The 24,572-nt window shown below is 37.5% G+C and overlaps 1 protein-coding gene across 4 annotated transcripts in view; it reads left to right on the forward strand.

Moving 5' to 3' along the window:
• LMBR1 (limb development membrane protein 1) overlaps positions 1-19,971 on the forward strand; it is a 67,795-nt gene extending 47,824 nt beyond the window's left edge. For all 4 annotated transcript variants that reach the window (XM_005528529.3, XM_088052174.1, XM_088052183.1 and 1 more), the window contains 8 exons: positions 3,087-3,167; positions 3,984-4,060; positions 4,290-4,367; positions 4,842-4,915; positions 5,147-5,237; positions 6,679-6,745; positions 10,993-11,154; positions 13,123-19,971. In XM_005528529.3, coding sequence (XP_005528586.1) covers positions 3,087-3,167; positions 3,984-4,060; positions 4,290-4,367; positions 4,842-4,915; positions 5,147-5,237; positions 6,679-6,745; positions 10,993-11,154; positions 13,123-13,205 — 713 coding nt within the window. In that variant the 3' untranslated portion in view covers positions 13,206-19,971. The remainder of the gene's footprint in view (positions 1-3,086; positions 3,168-3,983; positions 4,061-4,289; positions 4,368-4,841; positions 4,916-5,146; positions 5,238-6,678; positions 6,746-10,992; positions 11,155-13,122) is intronic.
• The last annotated feature ends 4,601 nt before the right edge of the window (positions 19,972-24,572 follow it).

The raw sequence follows: 24,572 nt of genomic DNA on the forward strand, positions 1-24,572 counted from the left end.
AGCAGAGGCTTAAGTGATACTTGATGACTGTAAAGCTTTTCATATTTGAAAATAAATCTATCTGTGAAACTGTAGATCTTCTTTGTGGGAACTAATTTTCTTCTTCCTCAGGTGTCTGCAGTGTCTAACTGAAAATTGGAGGAGGAGGGAGGGGAAAGTTTGATTTTGTTATCTACCCTAGTATTTTTATCTATTGAAGAGATACTGGGCTTTGGGAAAATGTTTGTTTCCAGTGTATTATATTTCAGTACCCACATCACTCCTACAGTTGAAGAATAAAGCTGGGACTTTTTTATATTAAAAGAAAAAAGTTGCCTTCAGCTATTAGTTTTCCTGGATCCAAAGAGACGGGTGGGGTAGGATCAAAAATACTTACTTGATCAAAGTTATTGGCTCTGAAGGTATCCTTACCTATGTAAGAAAGATGAAAGGTGTTGTTTTTATTGCACACTAGTAACAGTGTAATTTTGAACTAATTGGTGGTGAACTGCCAATCACCTTGGGGGAATGCAAATAGATACTCTTACAATTTCCTTTGAGGTACTGAAATCTTATGTCGGGGCTGGAAGAAAAACAGAATAATACCGTTAAATTGACCTTAAATGAGCTGCTTTGTGGCTTTCTTGGAGAATCCCTTCTAACTTTTCATTGCTAGTCCAAACAAGTCTCGTCTACCAATTTGATTTATTGGCTAGACAGTGCTGACATTGAACTTTGTGCGTGTTTGAAATAAAGCTAATGTTAGAGAGCTTTTAAGAATTTAGCTGCATCCTTTTCAAATACTCTTTTGACTGATCTGAAACTTTGCCTCTCTCGTAAAATATCCTTTTGTGTAGCAACCTGTTGTTTGCAACTATTTTTAAGGAGGAACTACAACTGCACTTAGATATGATTCAGAATTTCTACTGACCTGTATCTTAGGGACCTACTGTGATGACTGATTTGTTGGATAGACTCCCATGAAATCAGTGTGGATTTTTATATTGAGGGAAATAAAAAACATATATATGTGTATATCTTGAAGTGAACTTTTCCTCAGAGACTCCTAAATCACTTACAGAGAAGAAGACGACCTCAGAAGCTGACTTGAGTTTTCCTTCTTGTTCAGCTGCTTCCATGAAAGTGTTTTTCCCACTGAGCTTTATATCTGTCCATTTTCCCACATAAGAGTAATTAGTCATTCCATAAAACAGATGTTTTAGACTTTTTTTGGGGAAATGCATCATCACAAAAGTTTATTTTTGTAGTGGTAATTAGCCTGTGTTTTTTTAAAGACTTTTTCTGAAAACCTGTGTATTATGATTAATTTTTAAAAAACACACTGAGGAAATGAAACTGACATTTGTATTTCAGGCACTTCAAGTGGTAAGGTGTTGTAATGTAACAATGTCTATAGGTCTTACTGGATAGTCCTGAGATTAGAGATATTTATATATTTGAAGCCCTGTAAATATTGCCCCATATTCATCATGTCACTGATATCCAAGATAAATGTTTAGACATAGCACAGAAGTTACGTGTTATATGCAAAAATGTGTGCAAAGGAAACATTCAGTTAATTCAATTAAACACTTAAAATTTTAAATGGATGTTTCATTGATGATTTGACTGCGTTGAACAAATCAGTATTTAATAGTCTGCAATAAAAATAGTCACTTTTTTTCTTGTATTGAGGTTGCTGAATGGATGAGAAGACAACAGAAAATAAGGAAATAATGAGATGACTACAAAGTAGTGTTACTGTGCCAGCAGCCTAAGTGCTGTTTAGATTTTGTAGGCAAGTAGTCAAGATCTGAGATAAAAGCCTGGACAAGCATATTAATATCATATAAATTTATTAGAGACTGTTTAAAAAAAGTACATGGGAGCATGGTGCCCTTACAGGTTAGCTGAGGGTAAGGAATGGCCACCAGGTGAAGGGTGTGAATGTAAATCAGCAAAAGAACAACAGAGAGGACTTTGGGTTTTAGACCTTAAACTGACCTGAACTGTCACTGCCATGGTGTTATTGCAGAGTGAAATTGGCCTAAAACAGACAGGGAAAATACGAGCCCTTAACTTTCAGGTGAGATTGCCCCACTTTCATCCCTTGGATGGAGAGTGTTTCTAACTTATCCCAAGCAGAATATTTCCAGGTTGTGATTGCAGAGAGTGAAAACTGAAGCAGAAATAATGGGATAGGAACTGAAACAGTCTCTAGTCAGCATTGCAGAGCTGTGTCAGTGCCTGAACACTGTGCAGGGTTTGTAGAGGAACTGGCATCAAGGAGGGAAACCCCAGTGTGCTTGCACTGGGAAAGAGGAGTGGTTGGAAGAAAATGGAAGGTTGAAGAGAAAAAGGATGGAGAGAGAAAGTGGTTTGGATTTCCTCAAGGCTGCATTGGGACAGGAAGAAAAGTTGAAGAGCAACTTTCAGGCAGAAAATTAGTAGGAAGAAAGGAATTAAAATTATGGTTGTCAGGGCTAAGCTGATGTACAGGAGAGAAAGTATGAGGAGTTGCACAACAGTGATGTGTATGTTGGAAGCTGGAAAGTGGAAGAGGTTGGTCTCATTGGTGGTTGTGGAAATATCTGATTGTGGCATGGAGGCATGGAGCAGGCAAACTGGTATGAGCAGAAGATCCATCAGCAAGCAGGTCAGCAGTATGGAAACAGCTTTCTGAGGAAAGGGAGGGAGGGGCAGAAGCTGAATCTGGAACTGGCCACTTTAAAGGTAAAGACCTACTTTTGCTAAATAATAATGCTCCTGAAGGGCATCGGGGGGTTCTTTACATCTTGGTGCAAGAATCATACAGGGATTTAAGAATGAGCCATTTGAGACATCTTGTCTGACACACTATGACTGGGTAATTGGACTTGTGTGAAAGTTCAGCATGAGCAGAGCAGGCTGGGATCAGAGATGATGCTGAAACCTCTGTGCTGAACTCTTCTGGGTAGACTGCTGTTTCTGGAAAGTATTTGAAGAATCTCAAAGAAACACCTGCAGTTTCAAGTCACAAATGCTAATGCGATGCTTCCAAAATCCAAACTGTCACTTTGTGCCTTGCAGTCACATCTAAAAGAAAATCATGTCTTTTGTTTTAAAAGGTGTATCTTCCACAGTGGAATACCAGACGGTAGAGTTGGAACGTGAGCTTGAAAAAGTGAAAAGCAAGAAAACAAATCTAGGTAATGAACTTTTTAGTGTTTCATGTAGACTGTAGTTTACTAAATGACCTTAAGGTGCTGTGTTCAGTTTGGAGTAGTTGCTTGATTGATTCCAGTTTGTTCTTAACCAAATTTGTGCATTTGCAAATACATTACATGAAATCATTGCACCCCTCTAACAAAATAAATTAACTAAGGAGTCTGATTTGGATCTTATTTTTAACATTATTTTAGAGAAATTATAACACTTCTTTTCATAGAGCTTTTAATGTATAATATGCTTATGAATGTTTGGGCTGATCTAGGACATTACTTTCCTTTTTGTGTTTGAATTATTTCTGTAAAATTCAGAAGTGTTTTCTTTTCTTGCACATGCTAATGATGTTCAGCGAAGTTAGTTTTGTCTTTCCTACCTTGCAAAAGGAAAATACTGTTTAAATATCTGAAATTCTGTTCTGTCCCTTTAGGTCATGCTAAAATATACATGTAAGCAGTGTATTTGTAAATTCAGCAGATTTTAAACTTTGTGGAACTGCTGTTTGCTAAGGGAAGAAAAAGTTATGGGGAAACATACCTCTAAGAAAAATCTGCTTGTCTCTCTCTCCCCAGCCTTTCTCTAGAGAGGCTTCATATTTTTGCCATTGCTTTGTATAGCTGTACAGGGTGGATGTTCTTATGAACTGGTTGATGTTTGTTCCAGATCAGGATCCTGTTGTTACTTATATTTATAGTGAGCTTACAGATAGCGGAATGATTCTTACAATGATTCTTACTTGTTTTGTTTTATTCTAAGGTGAGCTATGGTATTAGGCTTAATGTTTTTTCTCTTTTGAACAGAACGGAGGAAAAAAGCTTCTGCTTGGGAAAGGAATTTAGTTTATCCAGCTGTCATGATATTGCTCCTGATTTGGACAGTAAGAATTTTCATTTCTTTTCCCCCAGCAAAATGTATGAAGAGTTCTTTGGTTATTTGAGGAAGTAGTTTTAAATTTTTTGAGTGACGAGTGTTTGAACAACAATCTTGATAATCTTTTCTTGACCATTTATAAGAAACTTGACTTAATGGAGTCTGATGAGGATAAATGTGTAGATTTTAAAAATGTGGAATACTTGTCAATAACATGACTTTCTACTTTTTTATAGTCTTTTTCAGTTCTTTTAGTCGCTCTCAACATTCTGTACCTGTTGGTTGATGAGACTGCAATGCCAAAAGGATCAGGGGTAAAGTAATCTTCTCTTACAATTTTTATAATTGTAGTAAAGCTTTGGAAGCCTTGCAGAAGTGCAAGAGCTTTTGCTTTAATAACATGGAAACTAATGTGCCTTGACCTTGACCTGGCTGCTAGATTTCATTCCTGTGCCCACACAAACATTTATTACATGTCATGTTGTAGTGAGTTCTTACTAAAATAGTGCAGAAGCTTTATGTAGAGTGATGCAATGAAGCAGATCAGTAATCTGGAGTTTGCAGATGCGTCTTTGCCACGCATTTCACTGCAGTTTGAAAGCTGCTGGTGCCATTGCATGGGGTGGGGGGACTTGGAGGGTGGGACATCAGAATGCCCCTGAAACACTGAATTGAGAAAAGGCTGTATTTCATGGAACCTGTTACATGTTTTGTTATGGGTAGAAGTTGACTGTTTGAACTGTTGCATGTATCTTACTTAGTTATGCAAAGTATTTTTTTCCTTCTAGGGACCTGGAATAGGAAATGCCTCCTTATCCACCTTCGGCTTTGTGGGAGCAGCACTTGAAATCATTTTGATTTTGTATCCTTTCTGAAAGAATTCTGTCTGTTAACAAGTATTTTATCTAGTTTTCTGGGACACTGGTAATACAACAAGACACTGACCTGGAAAGAAGAAAGATAGGTCAGTCCTTCTCAAACACGTGAAGTGGTTTTGTTTCCTTTTTCTTTAGTTCTTAAGACTTTGAGACTGGTGAGAACTTGAGTGAAACTTGCATTCCTTGGAGGTTCCTTTTTTCCTTGATTCTCACAGCTATCTTATGGTATCTTCTGTCGTTGGCTTCTACAGTCTTCGTTTTTTTGAGAATTTCACTCCCAGGAAGGATGATACAACTATGACAAAGGTGAGGTACAGTCTGGGATGGGGATGGCCCCTCCTGTCTTTCTTGCCACCCAAGACAAGCTGACTCTCTTATTTAATTGCCCTGAATGGCTCATTTGCAGTGATCAGTATTTGTTTGTAAGCTGTGTAAACACAAACTGGAAGATTGTCAAAATGCTGAATGAGTGGGAAAAAGGATGTGCTCTGTTTAGTTTGGATGGCATCCATTCACTTGTAAAAAGCCAGGAATGGCAGAGCTTGTTAACTGGCTATAGAAAAGCAAGTGAAAGAACTTCCCTTCAAAGGGAACTTACTGCTAATGAGTAACTTTGATTGTGTTAACTGTACTTCAGGGAGCTTGTTTGAGATCTGAACAGTGTGGTTGCTAGAAGTAATAAGACAAAGTGATTCAAATTTTAATAATGAAACTAAGACTGAGGATGGCTATTCAGCAACATTTTGCAATCTGAAGCTAATTTGACTTTCTACAGTTTAGCACTGGCTTTAGAATAACCAATGCTGTTACCTAATTTGGAGGAACATGCCTAGGTTTTTGACAAAATATTCCCACAGCTGACATGGGGAAGTGATCAGTAACCAAGGAACGGATGTTGAATTTAATTATTTTTTCAGTATGTTTCATTGTTTCTAATTTTTTTATTGAAGTAATGGATTATGATACTTTTACTACAAATTGTTGGAAGTGAGAAAATGGGTATGCATGCAGAATGATTAAAGTAATAAATAGTAGAGAGTTGGAATGTTCTTAATATTTCCTGTTGATTGTTTACACCAGGAATAATGTGGAAATAAATAGTGAATGTACAAACGTCTACCAACTTTCAAGTTTTCGGTTTTTTTTTCCCTTTTGGCTTCTGATAGAACCAGACCTGAAGAAAATGATCCCTTGTGAAAGAAGGTTTCAATTACTCTTTTTAAAGAACAAGAACAAGAGTAAAATCTAACAGCTGTGAATTTTTTTGTATTATTTAAAGTAGACAACAGGCATTGAATTGAAAGGAAGCTCTTTGTTGTAATTTTTTAAATAATGCTAATCCTGCAAGCAGTTACATCCAAGGCTTAAGCTGATGTATCAGTCATCCATTCTAAGCCCATGGAATTGTTCTTTTATAAAACATTCACAGGAAGTAAGTAAATAGTTGATACTTTGCAACATGGTTGTTTTGAATAATTTTGAGTCTGAGCATACATAACACTTTGATTAAAAGCACATGAATTCATATTTGATTTTTTTCTTGGATCATCTTCATCTTGTTTAAAACCATGTGGAGTGGAGTGACAGAAGTCAGCAAGACTAACAGTATGTTACTGTAAATTGCTTTAGGTTCAATTTGAAGAATGTGCCTTTTAAGAATTCTTTTTCATCTTGACCACTGTTTTTCTTTGTGTTCCCTTCAGAAATCCGATTTATCATTTAAATGCTGTTTGTCATTTTCAAACAGATAATTGGAAATTGTGTCTCAATCTTGGTGCTGAGCTCTGCTTTGCCAGTGATGTCAAGGACACTGGGTAAGTGCAATGGAAGTCACATCATTCTAAAAGATGTTTAATTGAATTAAAAAATGCAAGAAAAAAAGAAGAGCCTGTAGCTGTATTTCCCATAGTATGTATGTAACTTGCCATCACTTTCAGTGGAAAGAGCATGTATCTTTGGCCTTCATTTCTACATGAACATGAACTGTAGAACATACATCTATGTACATGAACTGCAGAACATACTTTCTAAAAAGAAAATATTCTAAGCAATTTTTAGAGAATATGTTATTCAAGAAGGTCAGATTTGAAACTTCTTAAAACGGGATTGTGAGATGAAAGTATAGGAAAACTGATTGTCCAGAGCAGTATGAAATAATTTCATGCTCACTGTCAAAAAATACATTTGAGATTTGGTTTCTGAAATTTGAGGTAACACTGAGTGCAAATTGCTTTTTAAAAACTGTTAATGACTCCTCATTAAATAATTTTAATCAGCAGTGATACCAGGCTCCTTTTACTTTCCTTACAATAGCATCCTTGTATTTTTTGTTAACTTAATTTTTAAAATTTAACAATTTGGAGTCTACAATAGCAGAACTGAAGAGCTGATTTTATTGCTAAGGATTGGCAGTAGCATTTGAAGTAGTTAAGCTGTTTTAACCAGTTGGAAAGACGCGCTGTATCTTCACTTTAATTAGGTAATCTTCAGCTTGAATTCTTGAAGTTAAATTGCAAGGCTATTACATGTTTTAAGTCATGCAGAATCCTTGTAGCTAATGTGAATTTCATTGGGAACATTAAATAGAACAAAACAAGAATCTTCACCTCAGGCTGTACAAGTCTCAAGTACAAGCTTAGAAGTTTGAGCTCGGGCCCACAGATCAGCAGTGTGTGCTCAGTAGTTCTGTAGTTGGTTTTTCCTTTCAGGGAGAATACTCTTGAGTCAAGAGTAGTTCATAGTTTTCCAGTAAATTATATTGTATATTCTGATACTATGTATATCTACAGATGAAGCATTTTAATAAATTATAAATAATTTCTATAGCAAATGACAAACCCTCTGTAATGCATTTTGGAGCATTGAATCTTAATAGGTGTTCTCGAACTTACTTTAAAAAAGTCTGTAGTAAAACTCCACAAAAATGCAGAAGAGTAATTCAAGTACTTAAAGTAGTGCAGTTTTAAAATATAACCAGTATGATAAAGGCCTAAGAAGTGAAATAGTTCTAGCATGCGGAGCCAGCTGTTACATAGAAAAATCACTGTTTTGGAATAGAATTGTAACATAAGTTTGTGTCCACTAAGTTACTGCATTCAAGACTTGTTTAAAAGAAAATAAAATTAATTGTAAATGATCCATGAGATTACCAGTTGATAATAACCAGATTCTGTGGCAGTAAGTGTACACGCTGTGTCCATTGTTGTCTCATAGGAAACAGATTAATGGTAAAACTCACTTAAAAACCTGACTAACAAGTGAAATTCCTGAATAGTTTGCCATAGAGATAAATAAAAGAAGAAAAAAGATGGAACAATTAACACACAGCTAACAAATGCACAGTCACAGCTGTCCAAACAGGATTAATAGAGTGTATTAGAGTACAGTGAGTCATGTGGTGCTTTGCAGAAATATCAATGTGTGTTGCACTACATGCCACTGCCCTGTGGCACTGAATAGATGAAAAGAAATAAATATGTTAAGCAGATTCATAGTCTTTTCACTTTATTAAAAAAGTGAGATTCTAGACTATACAGAAAAGACTAGACTTTATCCTTATGGGAAAGGTGAAAAAGCAAAAGTTATCTAATACATGTACTGACCTTCTTCAACTTTAAAAAATGGAAATAGTTTCTTACATGTTTCATAGCATTCTGATTAGATATATAGGTGGTGAATATGTCTAATCTGTCATTCTTCTAGAACTCCAGGAAAATTTTAAACTAAGTTATTTTGCTTAAATAAGTTAACTTGTATTTTCCCAGAACTTTTCAGCCTTTTAGTAGCCCTTCTGAAATGTTTCCCACCAGCACCATACTGCTAATCACAGAGAAACAATTGGGAGCAAGGCACTTAATAGTCAAGAATACAAAACCAAAGAATTCCAGAGAAAATTGAACTCTAGCATATGGAAATTTTCCTAGAATTCTACACTTGAGTATTACATGCAAGCAAATGGGGATTTAAATTTTATTTGTGTGTGCTGTCTAAAGCCTACTACTTACGTTTAACCTGAGGAATTTTTAACTGTTTATTTGATAAAATTTCATCAACTTTTGTGTGTATGTACTTGTGCCATTAGATATGCAAGTTTTTGTTCAATTACTGAAGAGTTACTAAAAATCTTGTTTTTTTTCTCTGTGGGCTGAGTAGAGGCTGCTTCTGTAAGAAAGTAATCAAAACCTTTTTAACCTTTTCCTCCCATGAGTTTACAGACTGTTACTATGTCACTTTTCTGAAGAGCAGTGACTTTTTCTGTTTGTAAGAAGAAATTGAATGTAATTTATGGACAATAATTTCCCTACCTACTCTAACAGAAGTGTCAGGGTTCATTTCTTTGTCCTTGTAACACTGCTCCACGGCTCACTGTTTTTCTGGACCACTATGTATCAACAAATGTTACTCCTTTTCCAGAGAATTCCAGTGCTCTGCCTGTTTCGTTCCTTTTCCTTTAGTTTTGGAAGCCTGTACATTCAAACCTGACTTTCTTAATTTTCATGTGGCTTCATAGTCTGACACTGCTTGCTGCTTTGGGGATGTTAAGGACACCGTTTTCCTTCAAGTGGGAAAGCAGCTCTGTGTTTATTGTCCTTCATCTCTTTACCAGTTAATTCAGACAGATGGTTTCTTCTTTCTGTGCTGAGACCTTCTGTGCTTTTTTTAATATTTCTCCCTGCCTCTTTTGCTGTTTTCATCAGTGATTGTTTTGTTTCATTCTTTGAAACAACTTGTTTTAATTTCAGTATTTTTTCCTTAGATACCAAATTCAATTCTCATGTTTTAATTTAAATGACTGATGCTGTGTATAACAAGTGTGTGTATCTTTTAACAGTGTGATAGCTGGCTTGCAAGTCTTGGGTATACAGATACAGTGAGAGTGTCAGGTTTACCCTTGGAAGAAGTACAACTGAACCTTAATTCTGTCTCTTCATTTATTATCACTTTTGAAGTCAGTTTTTAAAAGCCTCAAAACACTTTCAAAATAAGATGATAGAAAATCAGGAGCTTTCAGGAGTTTCAGAGCTGGGGCTGCTTTGTCATTGCCTCGTTTGCTGCTGCCATTTTAGTTCTGGGACAGGGTCAGCTTCCTGCTTCTGCACTTCTGTGAGGGCACACTTCCTTTTGACATCATCTGTGCCAAAGGACTTTTGGGAATACAACAGCTTTTGAAACCTAGACAATGGTCATGTGGCTGTCATCTCAATGTTCTGCCATGTGTTCAGTGCAGTACTCCATGACACCTGACAAAGGAGCAACCTGTGCTTCTTCCTCTTCTGCCTTCTGCAATGGGCCCTACACCCTGCAGATGCTTCCATGTTTCAGAAAAATGTCGTTCAGCTTAATTAGTGATTGACAGGCCTTTGATCAGCACAAAGCCCAAGTGTCAGGGCTGGAGGTGCCCTGTGAAGGAGACCTGTCAGCACCATCTTTCAGCCTCTTTTCCTTCTAGTGGTGGTTGTATCCAGGAGAAAAACTGCAGACGGAAAGATGTCTTTAAACTTGGGTTTCAAAAGCAGTGCTCTGGAAGAACACTTAAAAGGTTTAGTGTTTACCATAAGATGTTGTGGCTCTCATAGAAAGGCTGTTTGCTCCTTATATCTTTTTTAAAAAAAAAAAAAAAGCTCAAGGTGCATTTCATTTGTGTTCCTGGAATCATGAAGGATTTTATAGAAACTGAGGTTTCAAGTAGTTTTCATACTAAAGCTGTTTTTTTCCTAGTCACATTTACTGAAATTATAAAGTTCTTACCTAGAATAGACAATTCATTTCAACTCCCATTATTCAACCATTTTACTATGAAATTTAAAAAATATTTTGATGAAGGTGTCTTACAGTTTTGTAGTGACCAACCAACATTGTCTTTTGTGTTTAGCCATGTGTCTTTTGGTGTGCTGTCTGTAAGAATTTTGCATCCAAATGTAAATGTAATAGAAGGAAATTTTTGCATTTCTTAAAAAAAGTTAGAAATATTTATTTTTTAAAAAAATATTAAAATACTTTATTATATATTCTATGTATTTATATATTATTATATTACATTTTTATATATTTATAATAACAGGAATCACCAGATTCGATCTCCTTGGAGACTTTGGAAGGTTCAACTGGCTGGGGAACTTCTATATTGTGTTATCTTACAACTTGCTCTTTGCTATCATGACAACGTTGTGTCTGGTCAGAAAATTCACTTCTGCTGTGCGAGAAGAGCTCCTGAAGGCATTAGGTAACACAGCCCTGAAAGTTCACTGGGTGCTTGACCACTCTCTTTCTCCACCACTGACACCTTGATGTGCTACTGGTAATGTTCTGTCACAGCTCACAGAATACATTTTTTCTGGTGGAAATTTCTCAAAGTTAAGGTGTGAGGATGAATAACATTGTGTTGTTTTTTGAAGAGTCCAGAGCTAGGGTAAAATGTTGATTTTAGTGATACACCTGTGGTAATTATTGATCTCCAGTTGGATTTTCAGTCTTTTCTTCAGAAACATTCTCATTGCTATGAGCAATTATTCCAAATTGAAACTTCAGCTTGTGTATGGGTTGGCTTTTTTCTTTTTTGTTTAAAGCAGCTTATTAATTACCTAGACATAGTTAGGTATGATCTTAACTGCTTTGTTGTCATACTTTTTTTGGAACATCTATTCAGAAAATCTTTGTACAGAATATATAGAACCTTAGGAAGTGGCTGAGTAAAACCTGTACCTGATTTCATCAAAAATTTAATCAAATTTTGCATTGATATTTCTTGACCATAGAAGAAAGGATTGAAACACATTTGATACTAAGAGGATAAATTTTTATTTTTTTATTGTTGTTGCCTTATTTTTGTAATTAACAAAGCTCCTCTCTTTAGATCCTTAGAGTAGTATTTGCTTAAATTGAAAGGATTAATGTTGAAACTTTAGTGGTTTTTGTAATTGAGGGTTCAGTTTGCTTCATTTGGAAGTTACTCATGTTAGTTTTCATGTTAGTTAACTGCTTTCAGAGTTGTGATGCTGAAACAAAATCCAAGCACTTCTCAGAGTGCTGGTGGAAGATTAGTTTAAAATAGTTGTAAAATAATTAAAGTGTTCAGTAAAAAATACAGATGTTGAAGGCAGATTAACAAACACAGAAGTGCAGTCATAGTAAGGTAATGGTCACTGGATTTGACACAAGTAGAGACTCTCAAACCCTGAAATGTGAACTTTCCTGGCACAAATTTGGTTTGTTTTCAATGCTGTGCATCACAAATGGTGTCTGTTAAAAACTGTCCCATGGAATTCAAAGAATGAGAACCAAAATTGGCCTATGACCAAAAAATTCACGTGTTAAGACTACAAATAAGACAATATTAAAGAGATTTTGGTTTTGTGGTAGTGCAGTCAATTTTGGAATTTCAATTCCAACAGTGCAAGAGATTTAACTTTATACATCATGGCACTTCAGTAAAGCATTCAGTGTAGTCTACACAAAATGAGTAAGAAACTCCAGGTTTTATTCATAGCTTTAGAGACTTGATAGGAGATTTTAGAGAGTAACTGTAGCAAGCAAGAAAGGACTGACATCATACCTCTTTTGAATGAAATATGGCTAAGTTCACCAGCTTTCTTCATCTTCCCCCCCTCCCAAGAAAAAAAAAGGAAAAAGAGTAATTCAGCTGCTTCCCTGGGGCAGGATGTGAGACTTGAATTAGCACTCAGGGTAGAGAATTGTGCAATAAGAACAAATGGCTGGAAACAGAGCTAAATCAGTAATAGTGTAGTCCTAAAAAATGTAGTTAGACATATAAATAGTTCAGAGAAGTGATCTGGTCATCACCAGTGACTTTAAGATCAGCAGTGGATGATTTACAAAAGATGTTATAGTTTAAAATAAATAGGTAATTATTTAGGTCTTTGTAGGTGACAAGGTAAATTATTGCAAATCTTTCTTGGTTCTTAACATCTGAGCCTGTGATTTAAAAAGTGGAAAGTTAGGATTCTCTGTATTCCATGCTTGCCCACTGTAATGGATTTTCTCACTTAAACAACACTGAGGGAGTTTCCCAGAAGCAATCTTTACAGGGAGGTAGAACATCAGTTCTGGTCTTCAGCAAATGTGAAGTCCACAATCACAAAGTAGAATTTGGATTGTCTGTGTTCTTTTGGATACCTGTGTGCCTGAAACAAGGGGGAGTCTTAGTTTTTCCTTATTCTGTAATGTTTTGCAGGATTAGATAAACTTCATCTGTCAAACAATCCAAGAGACTCGGAGACAAAGCCTTCTGCAAATGGCCATCAGAAAACACTGTGATAACAATCACCTACAATCAACAGAGCTGAAAACATCAACCTCATGGCATTCCTGTCATCTCATCAGCATTTTTATATTGCTTTTAGTTGTTAGTTTGGTTTGAGCCTTGTCTCATTTTGATGCTGTGTGCTTCTGAGGAAATTAGGTGTGTCAGATTCTTCTCTTTCCAGTGAACTTTTGGTCTGCTTGTTTATTTCCCAGTAAGTTAATGCAGGAGGTGCCTTGAAGACTGGAAGCTGAAGAGAAAAATGCATTCCTTTTTATTTGTTGAAAGTTTCACATCCTTATTTTTAAACTTGCTACCATTTGAATGCACAGTACCTCCTGTGTTACACAAACACAGCTATAAAGAATAACTTTGTGACTTGATTGAAAAAAGAAAATAAGAAAACATACACTTGAAGGCCAATATGATCCTTACTGACAGTGTAAAGTACCTGGAGTCATTCTCCGTGACAGGAGATAAACAGCTCTACTGAGAGTGAGTTAAAAAAGACAGGAAAGATCACAGTTCTCTCGGTGCTGGATGCAGTAGGCTGTGTCATGGAGCTTTCTTGGCAGGCCAGTGTTTTCAGCTCTCTGTCCTTAGCTCTAAATGCCAGCTTGCTTTATTGGTGGTCAAATGATGTCTTATGGAAATCCAAGATGAAGATTAACTTCAGTGTTAAATCTGAGCCTAGTATGCTTTGTCAAAAGCTGTGTAGACCCCCTGTCACAGCTCTCACAGTTCTGTGAACAGTTGTGCCCTGGAGGTCCCTTCCCCTGCCCAGTACCCCCTGTGAAATTCTGCATGAACTTTCCCATCAAGTAAGAGCTTCACACTTCTTGATGTGTGTAAGCAGTACCTGGAATCAATGCAAGGAGCACAGGCCTAGGAGGCTGCAGTTACAGTTTTCTACAATCTTTAATTCAAAGTAAATTCCTCTGAATTTATACTTCAGTTACCAGGATTTCTGTTCAGTGGCATAATCCAGTTATCTGTCACTATCCTGTTTTTTAATGTACACATGAACATGTATATAGGCCCATATGTGTAGATATCATAAATTAAATTCTAAGGTTATAGAGGTGACAGTAGGTGGTTTGGTAAGTGAAACTTGTATGTTCAGTCTTGGTAGTTTGAATTTCTGCAGTGTTACAGTGTAACTGCTCAGAGGCCTTAGATTCAAGATGGCATCAGTGAGTGATAATGTCCTTTCTTGTAGCATTTCCTTGCAGCCTTAGGAATCCTTTAAGCAGTTTATAGTAAAGAAAAATACGAAGTAAGTATTCAAAATCTGGTTGCACTTTTGTCCTGCTCAGCTGCAAGTAATCTTCAAACAGACTGGAATGGGGACACCTTCAGTGAGTGCCCGTCACGTGGGGAGCCAGAAAATTTTCCTGTTCATTTCCTGTTTGTGTAAAACAAATCTGCCTGTCTGTAGTTTGAGGTCTTAGTTGGTGACACCTTGGTTTCCAGTGTGGTTCCAAAATAAGGTAAACCTTGTGTCAGAAACTCTTTGGCTTTTCTCCTGAGATGACTGCTCTGGGCTGTAGACCTTATTGCTGTGTGTGTGAATGTCTGCTTGGTTGTTTTTCCCCTAAAGTGCTTCAAAAATCACGCTCCAGTACACATGAGGATTTCTCATTATTGCAGCTGCCTTTTCTGACTTGAACTGGGGCATAATGTAAATATTTCTGTAGTAAACATGATTCTAGAGAATTACTTTTTTTTTTGTGTGTGTGTGATTAGTATAAATTCAAGGTTTATTGAACTGACTGTTGATGGGTTGTATCAAGTCTTGAAAGAAAAAGTAAAATTACTTGATTTCACTAAGATTTACAAGCATCTTTTCTTTGTTTAATGCTGACACTTTAGTGAGAAATCTTTAAGTTCTACAACCAATAACAGAGAGCTATAATTAAAAGTTGTTCTAAAATGAGTTTATATTTAAAATACTGGGAGATACATTATTAGGGGCATCAGTCAGGTATTCTCAGAGCTTGTAGCCTTATGTATTGGCATCATAGTTAAAAACTGGTGACATGTGTTCACTTTTTCATGCAACTCATTGTATGACCAAAATTGTTCTCATGTCTTAATTGTTCAGGTGAATCGTGGTGTGTGAGGCCAGTTAGCTTTATAGAAATATTTCTGTCAAAATGCTAAGACAGTTAATACACTCTGAAGAAATTAATATTAGGAATAAACCTAGGAGTATGAACCAGCATAGGTCTTGTTCTTTGTGCCTTTGGAGAGGTGTTTGTCATGGCATCAGTGACCCAAGAACACAGAAGAAGGTGGACTATAATGTGTGTGTGGCTTCTGCAAGTGAGTTAGGCAATTACTTCAACTGAGCAGGGGCAGTTCCTGCCGAGAAGCACCCAAGCTTCAGGCAAGACTTTAAAAACTCTTTTTCAAAACAAATGTTAGAGCCTCGACTATCCCCACCCCTTCTGCTGGATTCTGCAGGCAGGTGTGTGGGTTAAGGCTAAGTTAGGGAAAACTTTATCCTGGACTGTTTGGGATGGTTGAGGTGCTGTGTGGTTTCCAAGATAGGTGAGAAATTCAGAACTACCCTGTGTAACTACTGACAGTGTTTTGTTTTAAAATCAACTGCTGATATTGTGACACTGTCTACATTAAAATATGCCTTTGGCCTTGAAAATGAAATGCTTATGCAAAGCTTTGTCACTGCATGCAAGATACAGGTCACTGTATACTTTTCACAGAAGCATATGGTCACTTAAGTACAAGCAACTGGTAATTCATTAATGGATATTGACAATACATTCCTAGTATTTTGACTCATGTAGAGTCAGGTGGTCTATACCTTCAAGGTATATACAGCTGATCTTAGTAACATTAACATCTGCCTCACTTCTTACGAGGCAAAAAGCACATCAATGCTTCCATCTTCAACTAGATACCACACAAGACCAAAAAATAGATGTAAACTGAGTGTTTTAATTTAGCTGTTTTTTGGCTTTTTTTTCTGTGTTGGTAGCACAATATTAAATGCAATTGCAGAACTGTAATATTTGTGGGGTTTTTAAGCATAAAGCACACATGCTTATCACTTTAAGCTAAAAAATAATAGTATTGGTTTAATGTACAAATTACAGTTTTGCGTTCATAGGGAACTTTGTTTACTGTCTGTAATGTGCTGTTTATCGTTGGCCCTGTTCCTCTGATACCTTTGAGCCTGTTGGCTGTTTTAGTGTCATAGAGATTAAAAGATTTGACAAGTTGTTTTCCATGTCTGGTTCCCAAGTACCACCTGGAGCACCGGTGGAGGGAGGGCTGGGCTGCCTGTGCAGGCAGGAGCTCCTGCAGCAGGTGCTTGGCAGGATGGACACGGGAGCAGATCCTGGGGACACGTCCTCTCGTGTGTCACCAGGAGTGGCTGCAGCCCCTGTCCATCCCACCATGTCTCTGCCACTCACCTGTGAGGCAGTGCAGCAGCTGATGCTGCTTGAGGTGCTCACATGTGCCCAGTGCTGTGAAGACACAATGGCCCTTTTCTTAAGGAATTTACAGTCTAAATTAGAAAGGAATAAGGTAGAAAAAGAAAGTTGTTGGCCTCTTCCTGCATGTGTCTTTCCTTGAGTTGTTGAAGCATGCTCTAGGTTATTTCCCATCTCTTCTTCCTCTTCCAGAAGTGGGGTGGTGGTGTATGTACAGCAGCTGAGCCTTACCCTTAGTGGACTGGTGTCTAAAATTTTGAAATAACAAGAAAACAGCTAAATTCTATTTACCATAGTCTCTGATCTTGAAAATAGCATTTTTTAAAATCAAGATGAAATACTCTAAACAGAGACAGGACATGAAGGCCATGTAAATAACCTCTTCAAAAAGAAATGCTCTTAGTTTTATTTAAAAGTGTTAATGTGAACTGTGAAGCTTTAATTGCTTCAATGAAATAAGATTCCCTACCTCCTAGTGTTAGGATTTATGTTGTTATTTTAGTGCTGAGTTGAGACAATATTACCTACACTGACTTCCCTCCCCAACCCGTGAACATTGTAGTTGCTGTTGGTAATCTGGCAGGTTATCTCAGTCACATTGTCAGGATTTGAACTTTACAAAAATGTATCCCATTCAGCAAGTGCAAACTAAGGCCACAGCCACCAGCCACATGGTGATACAGCTTCTGTCCCCTTTTCTACCTTGCCCCCTTGAGACAGGAAAAACATGAAATAGAAGAAGAATCCACATAGATTTGATTTATGTACTGTAAGAAAACATATTAAAGGCAATTTTAATTGAAGGGTTTTGAAATATTTCACAACTGTAGCACCTAAAACTCTTCTTTCAAAGAGAAAGAAGATCGTGTATCATTAGTATACAAATGTCAATTGTATGTTCTTTAAATAAGCCAGTAATTCACTGACACTGAAAAAAAAATTCATCACTTCTTGAAACCTCCTTTGTGATTCACAATGAAACAGCATCTTGGACTTTTATAGAAGCCTGTGAACTTCTGAAGGTATCTCTGTCTTGGCAACAGAAACCTGAGAATGCTTGCTACTTTTGTGTTAATTACCTTATTTTATCGTAACTTTTTAGTTTCATTTAGTGCTCATAATTTTTAAAAAATATATATAGCATTAAATGTTTTAACAAATATAGAAGGTGACTCCAAACAGTCAAAGAGATAGTGTGAGAAATATTCTGTAAATGCTGATATTCTTGGCATACTGAATTCCAAGCTATTTAGAAACTGTCTGTATGAAGGCCTTACTTCAACATAGAAATTAGGAAATCCTAATTCTTAAAGGCTTTTAGGTATCTGAATGTAGATATGTACCTACTTGAGCACTTTGGAATGCTGCTTCTAGGTGTTTGTTGATCACTAAGCCCAAGCGTTGCTGTTGCTTTTCTCCCTACCCCCATTACATTAAGTTTTATAGTCGACATCACTGGATGAAGTTTCTCTCCTGAACAGGACTTTATTTTGCATTCCTCATCTATTCCCTGCTTCCATAGGTACCAGCTATTGAAGTATTGGGCCACTTGCTTTGATTTTAATGTTTTTCTTTTCCCATGTAGCCTGTACAGAGAGATACCCTTGTTAGAACTGTTCTTCCACTACAAAAACGTTCACTTTTATTAATATTTTACCACTAGGCTCCATTTAAGCAATCCTGTCACTAGAGGGTCCTCTAACAAATTACCAGGAGTTCAAGTCAGTTTGAATCATGAATGAGAGGGTTTAGCCATTGCATCTATTTGTGCTTTTAGCTTCCAGTGGTATGAGGGCACAGCCCCACTTTTCAGTGAGGGGAACGAGCTGGTTGGGCTGCTGGGAGCCCCTGGGGTGGCTGTCACTGCAGGCTGGCTCCTCTTGTGGGCCTGCTCTGCAGCTCATCTGCTGTGGGATGTACAGAGAGACCTCAGCTCTCACTGCCTCCCTTAGTGGGAGGTGGATACACTTTGTTGTCAGCTCTTGTTTTCTCATCAGGGTCAGGCTTTACGAGGTGCCGAGGTGAGGCTCTTCCCCTGTTCTCTGGAATTTTGTATTTCACGTGTGTGAGCATATTTTGGGTCCTCTCTCCCCATGTGAATTGACCATTTAGAGAAGTGGCATGATGGTGATACTTGTGCAGTGGATTCAGTGGGTGTGTTTAAATGCTTAAGAAGAAAACTAGCCCGTGCATGATTTCCCTTTTCCCCCATAACCATGAGTTTATTCCAGTTTGGACCAAAATTATTAAGAGTCACAAAATCTTAGTGAGTACTTTCTCCTCCTTGGCTTTGTATAACAAAAAAAATTCAGCCACTTTTACTTTCTTAAAGGTAGGTTCCAAAGTATTTTTGCCTTATTTGGTGTGATTTGTGTTGCTTTAAAGAGAAGTGGATAGAAAAAGAAGATATGTTTGGGTCATGAGAAATCTTGGTGTGTGTGTGTATGAAACACATGTACACAAAAAAGGTGCATTTCCTTTCCTGTGGGGTCTGGGACCCAACCGCATACCACCTAAACAGAAATCACATGTTGCTCTTGTCTTTAAAAATTAAAAAATTTGTCTTTTAAATTCCCAGTGAGGAGACTGAGGATATTCTCAGGGTGCTGCTGGCACCCTGATCCCTGTCACATGGAATTGGCTTCATGTGTGCTTGGGTGGCATGACCATAAAACCACAATTCTTAGCTGTTGGTGCTGCTGACTGGGCTGTGATGATGGCAGCAGGTACCTTCACTGTGCACATTCAGGTTTGTCACTGCAGTGTTACTGGTTAATATCACAGTTTACAAAAAAAAATTAAAAATGACGCACAATCCATAAACCGTGTGAGGGTGGGAGGTGCTGAATGGAACTGGTGGTTCCCTCTTGGTCTGATTTGTGCTTTAGGTTTTGTAAACTCCACATTCTTGAGCAACTGACTTTTCTTTCACAACTGACTTTTTCTTTCAAACAACTTTCTTTTCTTTCTTTTCTTTTCAATTGGATGTATCTGACCAAGGTATAACTCGGCTGAAAAATTGTGCTTTGAGTGTTATTTCAATCACAACAGTTTTCGGTGTAGATACCTTCTCCCCACCAAACCCTTCCTGGTTCATTTTAGGTCATCCAGAATTATGATTTATAATGTTCTCTGTTGTGGGTATTTTGTTGTGTTACAAAAGAAATTGAAAATATCTGTTGCCTTAGCTAGGCTGATTTTTTTGTTTTGTGGAAAGCAGTGGTAATATGTTTTTTTCCTTTGTTTGAAATGTTACACTGAATGTTTTGTAGGAAACTTTTTTTTTACTGTGTTTTCAATAAAGGTAAAGTGTGATTTATAGCAGAGTTTTGTGCCTTTTTTTGTTAAAAGCAATGAAAAAAGAAGAATCTGTCATTTTAAATTATCCTGTCAGTAATTGGTACAAATAGTTGTGTTCCTCTCTTCTTCCTCCTCCCAATTTAACCTGCTTTTGAGATTCTCAAATTGGTTGCATTTCTAAAATAGCTGAGGTAGGGAAAGTGATGGAGGTTGCTCTACATTCAGAGGCATCACTGCCCTGTGTTTTAAGACAGGTGTGCAATTATTTTGAACCCTCTGCTTTAGGCCAGTGGGGATTGTTTATAGCTAAGTATGCTCATTATGTAATTTGTAAGTAATTTTCAATTGCTTAATGGCTTGACTGAAGGGCAATTTTTGCATCTTAAACCCCTGACCACCATGCTTCCTAAACTGTCTGTAACTTAAACAGCTTCAGACTTTAAATTCCATTTCACAGGAGAGTTTAGGCTGTTTTTAAAGTTCAAGAATCACGTGGCTGGAAGGGACCTGGAGATGTTTGATCCATCCAGCTGCACAGGATCAAACATAGCTGTGTTATTCTTGGTATTTAACCAGCCTGGCAGGGGCTGTCTGTGATGGGATTGCTGTGCTGTCTCTAGGCAGTATATTCCAGTGTTTGATTGTCCAAGATTTCAGAAATGTCAAATGTGAAGGGCCCTTGTCATGCTTTAAGCTTTAATTTTGTTCTCAAACATCCATAGTAAAACAAACCTTTCTGCTTGTGCCTTTTTCCACACCTGAAAGGTTACATTTCCCTTTATTTTCTATATGAGAAGTGACCCACAATTCCCTCAACGGTTTTATGGAGGTGTCTTATCATCCTTTTTGCTATCTGTGGGTATGCTTATGTATTTTTAGAAATGCAGAGCTCAAGTGGACACAAAAACCTCCAAGCCTGAGCTCTGGCACTATATCACGTCTTCAGTACTTCTTTATATTTTTTTGGCGTTGATCGGTTTGAGTTGGTTTTTTTGACAGACAGTGGAGAAGAGGCATCTCAGGGGTTGTCCTCAGTACAGATTTTTATGCCTTCTTACTGCCTTGAGTATGTTTCTGAATATTGCAGAAAGGCCTTCGTATCTGAAGATGCTCCCACAGGTGTTCAACAAAATAAATATCTAAAAGGATTGCTTTTCTTGAATTTAATCATTCTGAGTGCAATCCTAGCTCACTGTGGCCACTTCCTCCTAATGTACTCCTGTATCTGAAAGCTCTGCAGGAACTCACACAAGTCTTAGGCTTGTCTGTGTGCAGTAGTTTTAAGGGGCATTTTGACATCTGTATCGTGACCAGGCAACGTGAGCCTTTCTCTCCATGCATTTCCTGTGAGAGAAAACTGATAGGAAAAGAAGCCATTTCTTCAGGGAGTGTGGGTTGGGAAGTGGGAGGTGAGGTGGCAGAAGGGTTGAGCTCAAGGTCAGACAGCCTCATGGCACCTGAACACTTTCCTATCGTTTCATTTAACTTTTTTTTCTTTTGGTACATTTTCTCTACCAGTACATTTACTCCCTTCCAACTGCAAAAGTGACCCTTCATAGCATAGATCAGAGTAGCTAAAATGAAGTTCTCTAGACCCAAACAAATCAAGAGCACAAATCTCACAAAAATCCCTCAAATGATGTGGAAAACTCGCTAAGAATTTATATAAGCTTTGAACTTCCTAAATTTTCTGCTAGCATGACCTCATATTCTTTTTATTCTGTGGTCTGATTCAGTGCTGAGAACTGCTACAATTCACTGTGTTCCCGAATGATCCCTAACACAACAGGATATTGAAAGGATGTATCCATTTGTCAGTAGAATTGGATTAATTTCCTTTTTAGTAAATGTTGATTTAGCAATGTAACATAAAAGAGGTTCCCTGAGAGCCTTTGTATTGTGGATGTATTTCAATCCCAAAGTGATGGGAAAAGCAGCAGCCCCTCCTGTACTCTGTGAGAGAATTCTGTGTAGCAAAGAGCAGGTGGGGAACCTGGTGCTTCCCCTCACAACTGCTCGGTGTAAAGAAAGAAACATCCCGGTCTGTCCCACCCAGACATTCACACTGACCTTCAGTGGTATGTGTAAAACAAAAAACACAAACAACAGTCCCACCACAGGCCTCCTCTAATATTTACACTTTGTGATCTCCAAACAATCCCTACCGGTGACTCTCTGAATGACTCGTGAAACACTGCTTATATCTTTAATATTTTAATGTGATTATGTATTTAATCAATAAAACCCCTGGTAAGTTGTACCTGGCTGTTGTTAGCTGGGTTCTAGAACTGAATCGCTGCATTGCAATTTTAAATGCCCTAACTGATTTCATATTAAAATCTGGCTTTAGGAAGAATAAGGTAAGATTACATCAAACTCTTATGTGATTTGGGGTTTCTGATCACCATTGAGTAAAGGTTGATCCATTTGAAAACATTTCTGGCCCTAAATTATGCTTGGTCTTCATTTGTAGTGGTGTCAGACCTGACCTGGTTTTGTAAGCAAGTGAGCGTCCTTGAGCTGGAAATGTAAAAAAATAAGAGGAAAACTCTTATCCTGCATGAGACAGGGATCTATGAAGTTCCTCTGCTGCTAAGATACTATATTCTTTGAGGTACTCCTGGATTTTCTGTAGTATTACCTGACCCAACTCCTATCCATCAATCAGTAAATAAAGTCTAAGGTTGGGAAGAAAAAGAAATGTAACTGAAATTTAATCCAGAATTTTACCTGACAAGTCAGCATGAACTATCAGCATGAATGGAAAGGAAGTCAGTGTTTTTAATAATTTGTTATTGTCATGTTCTAGGATGTAAAAATGAAATTCTATCCTGTTTTAATACATATTACTGAATAACTTTTTTATCCTAGAATAACTGAAACAGAGCAATTGAATTTATTTCTGAAAACACCATACCATGTACATTTTATGTCTGAGACTTCCTAAAGCTTGGACAGAGTGGCATAAAGTGACTGTGACATCCCCCAGCGGTATGCAAAGCTGCATCAGTCATCTGTACAGCAGCACAAGACTATGAGAAAATGAAACGATGAAACAAAGCGCCGAGGTGAACTTTGTCCACGGGGAAGCCTTTTTAAGTGATCCAATGTCAGCAAATTGCTTACTAATGTGTTGACTTATGGCAACCCTCAAAAGTAAAATGAAAAGGCTGGAATTTACAGCGTATCAATGAATCAGTTGATAAGCTTTTACTGGTTTAATATCCTCCTAGTTTTGCTGCTTGGAGCCACTTCAGGTTAGCAACAGAATGTTTACCATCTCTGTGTGATAAAGGAAGTCAAACGACTAAACAAATTCCAAGACCATTATATTGTTTGGTGAGATTTAAATTAAAATCGTTGGGAGAAATCACGTGGAGGGGGGAGGAAGAAGCTAAAGTCAACTGCATCATTTCACAATGACCTACCTCGCTTCCTAAACAATGGCAGGGTTTTAGCAGAGCTGGAGATAATGTAATGCATTAGAAAAGATTTAATTGCACCAATAAAAGGCTATACCACAATTAAATGACATACAGAGTGACATTTATAGGTGGGATCAAAGAAATTCACTACCTAACATGCTGAAGCAACACTGCTCTCTGTGTATATGAGTGTTAAAAGTAGCCTACTTTGGTTTCAGTGACCTTTCTTATCTCCTTTGATCTAGATTATTAAAAATTTTAATGCCAGGTGTAATAAGGGCTACTGTAGCATCCTGAAACAAGCAATATGTGTCCTTCCTAGTACTAATATTTCAGACTGTGTTTTTTATTTTGTGATATTTATTTAAGCATATGAAACTTGACATTTAACCTTTGTGATTCTTCCAGAGGCAGCAGCGTTATTAAAAAAATAGTTGGTTTTTTTTTTTTAAGCTATTGTGATGCCATTTGATTATGCTAATGTTTAGGGAGTGACCTTTTAAAACCACAGTTCAATTTTGAGAAGCAAATTTTATTTTAGTGTCTGGAAATGGATAGCTCCTTGTGAAAACTCTCTAATGTTTTTGTTAACCAACACTTAAAAGTGTCAGAGCGAACAGCAGGAAAACTCATCTACAGTTCCCACTTGAAAGCCACTAAGAAAAATAAGTGCAGGTCCTTTAATCATGGCTTGCACTGAATTTATTCAAATCTGTCTCATCGTTATGAGAAGACTTTATAAATTTATTCTTAATGGAAGGTGGAGAAGCGGTGCCCGTTTTGTTCCCTGTAAAATCCTGAGGTGTTACCTGTGAGAATGAGTTCCTGGTGCTGGGGCCTCTCTCTGGACACTGTGTTGGATGAAAACCTCCCCTGGATTTTAAAACTATGGGCAGCTGGGTACCAAAGACACAGACCCCAAAGCTGGCCCAGGGGAGGCAGCTTGGAGGGTTCCTGCTGTAGCCACTAGATGTTCAGTGTGAGAAATTTTGACCAATGATATTCAGCTGCAGCTTTCAGCATATTTAGGAGCCTTTTTCAACCTCCTGTTGCTGACACCTTATTTCATGGCTTAGCACAGCATCTTGGGCCCATGGGAAACTGGCAGCCTTCTGGGCAAACAGGCCTACATCTGCTGCCCCAGCTTTCAAACAGCAGGAAAATCAAGGTGTTGCTGTTGTCTGTTCCAGTCATG

This window comes from Pseudopodoces humilis, chromosome 1 (assembly GCF_049639895.1).
Source record: "Pseudopodoces humilis isolate 2021_Gansu_Grassland_sample_001 chromosome 1, ASM4963989v1, whole genome shotgun sequence".
In the NCBI taxonomy this organism is placed as follows: Eukaryota; Metazoa; Chordata; class Aves; order Passeriformes; family Paridae; genus Pseudopodoces; species Pseudopodoces humilis.